Source organism: Gorilla gorilla, chromosome 13 (assembly GCF_029281585.2).
Source record: "Gorilla gorilla gorilla isolate KB3781 chromosome 13, NHGRI_mGorGor1-v2.1_pri, whole genome shotgun sequence".
Classification (NCBI taxonomy): domain Eukaryota; kingdom Metazoa; phylum Chordata; class Mammalia; order Primates; family Hominidae; genus Gorilla; species Gorilla gorilla.
Genome location: NC_073237.2, coordinates 27,061,591 through 27,069,298, shown reverse-complemented (window position 1 = coordinate 27,069,298; position 7,708 = coordinate 27,061,591). Strand labels below are relative to the sequence as shown.

The 7,708-nt window shown below is 56.2% G+C and overlaps 2 protein-coding genes across 6 annotated transcripts; both read left to right on the top strand.

Moving 5' to 3' along the window:
- Nucleotides 1–1,947: 1,947 nt before the first annotated feature.
- On the top strand, nt 1,948–7,295 carry HRCT1 (histidine rich carboxyl terminus 1). Of its 5 annotated transcripts, none has more exons than XM_063696244.1 (4): nt 1,948–3,213; nt 3,419–3,528; nt 4,044–5,225; nt 5,827–7,295. In XM_063696244.1, exon 1 carries the CDS (start codon nt 1,948–1,950, stop codon nt 2,293–2,295), a length of 348 nt encoding a protein of 115 aa, XP_063552314.1. In that variant the 3' UTR covers nt 2,296–3,213; nt 3,419–3,528; nt 4,044–5,225; nt 5,827–7,295. The 5 variants fall into 5 exon arrangements, with proteins under 5 accessions (XP_063552314.1, XP_063552313.1, XP_055207554.2 ...); XM_063696243.1 differs by having other exon boundaries at nt 3,851–5,225; XM_055351579.2 differs by having other exon boundaries at nt 3,419–3,538.
- SPAAR (small regulatory polypeptide of amino acid response) lies at nt 6,089–7,295 on the top strand. Its single transcript, XM_063696246.1, has one exon. It carries the CDS (start codon nt 6,089–6,091, stop codon nt 6,359–6,361), a length of 273 nt encoding a protein of 90 aa, XP_063552316.1. The 3' UTR covers nt 6,362–7,295.
- Nucleotides 7,296–7,708: the final 413 nt, after the last annotated feature.

Sequence of the window (7,708 nt, the reverse complement as noted above, 5' to 3'; positions counted from 1 at the left end):
CTGCAGGGACAGTGCTCTGTTGAGTACCTGCTGTATAGATTAGCGCACAAGGCTGGGAGAACTTAGGCAAGTCTTTCCCTTCTCTGGCTTCAGTTTCTCCATCTGTCAGTGAAGGCTGAGTCTGGGTGATTCCAAGGGGCCGTTTGAGCTGACTGAAGTTCTTCAAGTTCATAGTTGTAAGGTCCTGCCCCGCTGCCAGTGGCTGGTGTGGGGTGGGAGTCTTCCTGGAGAAGTTCTGAGGATGAAAATCCCCTGTTTGACTTCCTCCTCCTCCTCCTCACAACAGACTTCCCTCCTTAACTTCCCTAGGGAAGGCAGCCGGGCTCCCAGGGCCCCAGGAATCTGCAGGAGGAGTTCTTACTCCAGCATCATTAAAAGTTCAAGTAGCTCCCCCAGGGGCCAAATAAGTGCCAGGATTCATTAGACCTGCTGCCCCCTGAGCCCAGTTTGGTTGAAGGGAATGTTTAGCCTTTTCATCTGGTGAGGGTTTTCATTAAGGGTTTGAGGCCTCCCTAAGAGAACTCACCTCAGACTGAGGTCAGAGGGGGAGGGGTCCCTGGGGGTCACCTCTTGCTCCGGGAGTTCTGCAGAGGAGACAGGCTGGATCAGGGCAAGGGGTTTGCCCAACATCACAGGGTGGAGGTGCTGCCAGAACTCAGAAAACCAGCCTTGCGGTGTCTGCAGACATTCCTCCAGGTGGTAGGGAGATGAGCCTGGAGGGAGGGGCTGGGGACTCAGCCTGGAGGGACCCTGCAGAGCCAGACACAGAGCTGGGGCTTTGGGGAGCCCCACTGCATGTGAGGAAGAGCTTGGAGAACAGCCCAGCATGCCCACAGCAGAAAGGGTTGCCCAGAGAGAGAGTGAGCACCTGTTGCTGAGGTCTGTCAGCAGGATGGGACGGTGCCTCCCAGGAGGAACAGAGGGGATTTGGGCCTGGCGGGTGGGCTTGGAGGGACAGTCAGTACTGCTCAGATCCTGCCGCTCTGTAAATGCTCCATTAGGCAGGAATGGCACTCGTCACTGCTGGGCAGGGAGGGTGTGACAGAGCAAGGAGCATGCCATTTATGGCCAGTTGAGACTGTTGAACTGGGAACCAGGAGGCTGGGCTGTGCCTGCCCTCTCTGAGCTCAGTGGCCTCCTTCTTGCCTCCCAGCAAGCTTGGGAGGACACCCAGACCCTCCTGCCTCCCAGAACAGGCTGGATGGAGGACCTCCCCGGATGGCAAAATCTGCCTGCGGTGCCTCCCTGAGCTTCTCAAGCTCATTGAGCTCGGGATGGCTCATCTGACAGAGCCTGACTCAGCCCCGGAGGGCTCTGCAGGCTGCAGGACAGGGAATCACAGACTCTCAGATGACAATGTCTCCTGAGCCATGGAGTCCATTGCAGTAATATCAATTGCAAACGTGACGGGAGCTGGTGTTGCCGCTTTATGCATCTCAACTCCTTTAGTCCTCGGAACACCCTACTGAGGAAGGAACTGTTATCAGCCATTTTACAGAAGAGGAAACAGGACAGAGAGGTTAAGGAACTTGTGCACAATCTCAGAGCAAGTGAGTTGCGTGGCTCCAAAGGCCGTGTTGTTCATCTCTGTTCCACACAGTCTCTACGAGAGGAGACTGAAGTGCGGAGAGGGAAGGTCACTGAGCCAGGCAGCAGGAGGGTTTCTTTCCTCTAGACTCAGGGCTCCTACCTCAACCATATCCAGCCTGACAGCTCCTCTGTCTCCACCTGGCCTCCCTGCCAGGCCTCCTCAGAGTTAACAGCGGCCTGGCCTCACCCTTGGCCAGCAGTTGCAAGTCCAAACAGGCTTCGCCCACATTCCCTGGCTGCTCTCCAGCCCGCAGCAGAGACAACAAAGTTCAGTGTCTGAGAGGGCTGAGCGGAGGCTGCTGAAGGGGAGAAAGGAGTGAGGAGCTGCTGGGCAGAGAGGGACTGTCTGGCTCCCAGATGCTGGGCCTCCTGGGGAGCACGGCCCTCGTGGGATGGATCACAGGTGCTGCTGTGGCGGTCCTGCTGCTGCTGCTGCTGCTGGCCACCTGCCTTTTCCACGGACGGCAGGACTGTGACGTGGAGAGGAACCGTACAGCTGCAGGGGGAAACCGGGTCCGCCGGGCCCAGCCTTGGCCCTTCCGGCGGCGGGGCCACCTGGGAATCTTTCACCATCACCGTCATCTTGGCCACGTATCTCATGTGCCGAATGTGGGCCTCCACCACCACCACCACCCCCGCCACACCCCTCACCACCTCCACCACCACCACCACCCCCACCGCCACCATCCCCGCCACGCTCGCTGAGGCTGCTGTCGCCGGTGCCTGTGGACAGCAGCTGCCCCTGCCCTCCCATCTGTTCCCAGGACAAGTGGACCCCATGTTTCCATGTGGAAGGATGCATCTCTGGGGTGAACGAGGGGAACAATAGACTGGGGCTTGCTCCAGCTGCATTTGCATGCCATGCCCCAGTGTACTATGGCAGCAGAGAACGGAGGAACACTGGGGCCTGCAGTGCTGAAGGGTTTGGGGAGTGGAGAGCAAGGGTGCTCTTTTGGGGCTGGACAGCCCATCTTGTGACGGTGACTCCCAGTGAGCCCCAGAAATGACAAGCGTGTCTTGGCAGAGCCAGCACACAAGTGGATGTGAAGTGCCCGTCTTGACCTCCTCATCAGGCTGCTGCAGGCCTCTGGTGGGCAGGGCACTGGGAGAGGCCCTGAGAATGTCCTTTTGGTTTGGAGAAGGCAGTATGAGGCTGCACAGTCAATTCATCGGTGCCTTAGTCCAAGAAAATAAAAACCACTAAGAAGCTTTTGTGAAGAGGCTCTTGATTGCAGCACAGTGGGAGGGAGGGAGCTGCCTGGCCTGCGTCCTCATTGCCCTGGGACCTCCCTCTCTGATGGGAAGCGTGTGCCTGGAGCAGGCGGCTTCTGTCTGGTTCTTAGGGGCTGGTTGTGGAGTGGGAAGAATTGGGTGGGCTCTGTCTGAGCTCTGAGGGAGGATTCAGGGTTTGCACAAAACCCTGCCCACAGCAGGTCCTGTGTGCACCAGCAGGGCTCTGGCCTTCCGCGGGACAGTCCTTGGGGAGAGGAAGGTTGGAGCCGCTGCGAGCCTGGCTCCCCAGGGCTCTGCCCCTGTACTTTTTTCAGCCCATGTCCAGGGCAGACTGAGCTCTGAAACTCGAGGAAGCCCCATCCACAGGCTGCCTTGAATCCAGTTTCCTTGGTAATTGGATCAGGGTTTCTTCTCCAAGCCTTGCGTTGTCAGCCATCCTGCCCCAGCTGGTGCCTGTGTGTGGCGGGAGGGCTGGGAGGCAGCGAGTGGAGTTCTTTAAAGTGGAGGCTGTGGTGCTGCGGTGCAGGGTGTTGGATGGCCTTGGGAGAATGCTGGGGTCTCACTTTCCTCTTCTCTGCAATGGGGTGGATAACAGAGATGCCCACGTGCCGAAGTCTGGAGGCTGGTTGGAATATGCTCTGTGAACAGCTGGTGGGATCCACAGCGAGGAAGGAAGCCTGACTCTGAGGCCTTCAGCCTGTGCCTGTGAGCTGAGGTGGGAATTGGGGGAAGACAAGGACTGGGGGCCAGGAGAGGCAGTGGGGAGGGGCTGGAGAGCAGGCCAGAGACTCAGGGACCTGGTGACTCACTGGAATAGAATGTCCTCTTTCCTTTCTATTTCCCAGTGGATTCTCTGTGAGGGCTGGAGGAGGAGGGAGTGAGAGAGAGAGGGAGGCAAACTCACACTGATTTCTCCCGCCTGAGGTTTCTGGGTTGGGAAAGTTGACCCTAGGCTGCCGTGCAGTGTCGACTTTCTCTGCAGCGTCCTTCAAATCCACCCCCTTCTCCATTCCCATGCCCTGCCTAGCCCAGCCCACTCCATCCCCCTCCTGGATTCCTGCCAGCCTGCTCCCTGCAGCCCTGCCCCTTTCCCAAGCATCTCCAGGCTGATTTCACAGATGAATCAAAGATGGGGAGGAGGTTCCCCGAAAGCCGGAAACGGAAAAGGAAGCCTATGCAGGGCAGGAGAGAACCCGCTGAGCAATTGCCCTTTATTCCAGTTCAAAAATGCGGAACCACTCAGACAATCTGCAGGTGGCCTATGGCTGCGTGTACACAGGAAGAACAGGCGATGAGAAATCAAAGGAACAAATGTTCAAGCTTGAGGCATAGTCTCCTGGTGCCCTCTATCACCCCAGTTAAGGAGGTGATGTTGGTAACTCAACCTGAAACCACAGGCCCTGCAGATCAGCCCATCGTCTCCTTCCTCCTGGTCATCCCAGTTAATACAAACAATCCAAGGAATTGGCTTCCTGTTACGGCCCACAGCCTGCTCCATGTGGAGGAGGAGCCCAGGGCCCAGATGGTCTCATCATCTCAGAAAAGGGACAGATTGAGAATATGACAGGCTATCGTTTGCTCTGAAAAGTTGCTCTCCCATTCTGTGCAAAGTGCCAGTTTCCTAATACTGATACTAAAGAAAGTTCCCTTGGGCCTTGGAGAAACTGAAAAGGACCCAGGCTACGTGAACTTGGGCCAGCCCTCTGCCCTTTCTGGCACTTTGCACCCAGATCAGTAAAACCGCAGAATCAGATGGTCGCTCTGTGGTCCCATAGTAACTGGAAAGTGCACTGAGCTAGGAGTGGAGGGAGGGCGGTCCCTCCTCGGCCATTGCTCGGGCCTGTTAACATGGCTAATTCAGAATGGGGAGAAGGTCAGTTAACCTCTATGACCATAGGATCTTTTTCTATAAAATGGAGGCTATATCACTATGCAGGGTTGCTGGGGAGGTTATATGAGATCATGTCTGGTGAGCTCCCATGCCTGGAGTTATTGTTCTCACTACTCTGTTTCCCAGCATATGGACAAAGTGGGGCTAATAGCACAGTCTCCTTTCTGGAAGTGGTGGGGGTCTCAGGAGGTGGTGGGTGTGAAAGGGCTCTGACCTGGCAGACTAAATCAGTTGCCTGGGCCTAGCTTATTCCCCTGACCTCCTGGCAGGGAGCAGGGTAGAAATGGCCTGGGGTGCACATGGCGGGACGGGATAACTGCTGAGCGGGGGTTGGACGGCTGCAGTGTGGGTCCTGGGCCCTCTCTCACAATTGGAGGAAAGAATTCAGGAAGTGCTCACAGCTGCTCAGACATCCCAGAGCCCAGTTCCAAGCAGGACGGAGGCTGCAGCACCCAGGGAGGAACACCATGGTCCCTGGGACGGCCACCAGGCCAGGAGGCCGCAGCACCAGGTACAGCCAGGGCTGGCCTTTGGGGAGCCCAGGGTAAATCTTAATAGTTCAAGAACGTGAGCAACGGGCTAAGCAGGCAGCAAAGAGGGCGGGTGAGGCCGGCATCTAAGAAGGCTCTTCCGGGACCTCCGGGTAAAGAGCCCCAAGGTCATGGACAGGGCAGGGACTCCCGGGGAAGCACCTGATACTCTATCTAAACTGCATGATCTCAGTGCCATGCAGAAAAGGAGGCCAAATGCAAACTGCCCCTGCCTCCAGCCCCCACTAAAGGCCCTGGCACCTGGGGTGACCCGTGAGTGTCCCCTGCCTTGCCCAGAGCTGGCGCATGCCTTCGTCCCTCCTCATGTCCCTGCCCCCAGCACAGGGCCAAGGGTTGGGGAGGCAGCAGATAGGCCAATTGAAGGACTGGCCCAAGGTCCCTCCTGGGGAGGAGGCGGGCTCCTCCTGCATCCATAGTAGGGGGAGTATTTTGTCTTTGGTCTGAGTGTAACTTGCTCTTGAAATCTGTAGGCGTCACCGGAGGGCCAGGGCTGGCTAGGCTGTCTCTGTGCAACGTTTGCAACGTCTTCTGACCCCTCCTCTCCACCTTCTCTGTGTCCAGGGAGTCTGTGCTCACGTCTTCCAGGACAGTGCTTCTTCTAGAAGCTGACATGGAGCTGACCACAGCTCTTGGAGGCATGGCCTGAGGCTTAGAAAATAGACAGAGATCATCTGAGATTTGAGCAGCGGGGCCACGTGGCAGCGCCTGAAGGCCTGGAGCAGGAGTGACCCAGGGACTCAGAGCAGCATCTTCTCAGGAGACGGAAGGAGAGCCGCCGGAGGAACACGGGGCACCTGCGATCGCCAAGAGCCTCCTGTTCTGGATGGGAGCGAAGGCTCCGAGAGGACATAAGGTTTCTCAGTGGGCCATGGAAACGGCAGTGATTGGGGTGGTGGTGGTGCTGTTCGTGGTGACTGTGGCCATCACCTGCGTCCTCTGCTGCTTCAGCTGTGACTCGAGGGCCCAGGATCCTCAGGGGGGCCCTGGCCGCAGCTTCACGGTGGCCACGTTTCGCCAGGAAGCTTCTCTCTTCACGGGGCCTGTTCGCCATGCCCAGCCAGTGCCAAGTGCCCAGGACTTCTGGACCTTCATGTGATGCCTGAGTCCCCAGGATTTGCTGTGCTGATGGGTCAGACTCACCCGCCCCTCAGCAAGCCTTCCCTGGCCTTCCCCTCCTCCCAGGGCCTTCTCCCTGTCCTTCCCCTCCAGTAACCTGTGAACTTCCCGTCTCCTCCCATTCCAGCCTTCTGTGCCCTCCAGCCTTGGGGATCCTTGTTATTAGGACAGCCCAGCTGGGGTTGATCCACAGGATGGGGCTTAGGAGGGCTCTGAGGAGTGAGTGAACAGACACAGCGCCGGAATGCACGGTGGGCCGGCTCTGCTGATCTACACCACGAACTGAAATATCACTGGAATTTATTGTAAACGGTGTGCCTATAATGCTGGTTCTGTTGCCACCTGGGCACGCAGCACCCTCAAGTGGACATTTCTAGAAACCACTTCTTACTTGCTCTCCTGATTGATTACCTTTGCAAATTGCACAGAACCCAACCTCGGGTCCTGCTCCCCGCCAGTTGCCTGAAATCAGCCCTGAAATTCTGAAACCAAAGAGCTGCTTCCTGAGAACAAGTTATTTACTTTAGAATTGAAAATGTATATCCTTTTATGGGCCTTTCCGAATCTGATTTGAAAAACCACAAAAGGAAACAGAAGAGAAAATAAGAGCCACAGAAGGTACAATATGTTTTATTAACAGGAAGGCCAGAAATAAGATATTTTAAACATATTTTTAATGAGACTTTATCGCTATATTCCAACAGGTCACTTCTATTCTTAGAGAATGTGAATGACTTGTGTCACTTCGGAGTGACAGAAAAATCAGGAACTGAAAGATAATTCCAGACAAGTTAAAATGTTATGTTACATTCAAAGCTCTTGTTTTCATCACAGATAAGGGGATATTCAGTTTTTATTAACAGAAACCCCATTCTCCCATGGCCATGGAATAAATGCCATGCTATATTTAAGGAGTTTGGTTTGAAGGGTGCAAAATTGTGAGCCTCCTGGCTCTTATGTCTGTATCCAGCCCTGAATAGATGGCTCTCCCAGGACCTGTTTGTTGAGGGGGGCAGGACTGAGCTTTAGGGGGGCTCTGGCCTCTAAGGGTGTCCAGACAGGCTGCCCTTGCCATGTGGCTGCCATGGGAAGGGCTCTCAGAGTGGCTTGGAGCTGGAGAGGTGCACGGGGGGAGGGGGAAGGGGTGGGGAGAGAGTGAGGCTGACGGAGAGGGATGGGGAGGAGCATGGTGGGCAAGGCTCAGCCCAGGTCCAGGAGCTCCTGGGACCATGTCCTGGACACTCCTGACACCAGCCCTCGACGCAGGGCCTTCAGAGATGCACAGAGAAGGGAACTGGTGCATGTGGGGAGGCCCTGGAGATGGAGG

Excerpts from the sequence above, each read along its gene's own strand:
- SPAAR (XM_063696246.1), top strand. The coding sequence starts at position 6,089 with ATGGGAGCGAAGGCTCCGAGAGGACATAAGGTTTCTCAGTGGGCCATG.
- HRCT1 (XM_063696244.1), top strand. The coding sequence starts at position 1,948 with ATGCTGGGCCTCCTGGGGAGCACGGCCCTCGTGGGATGGATCACAGGT.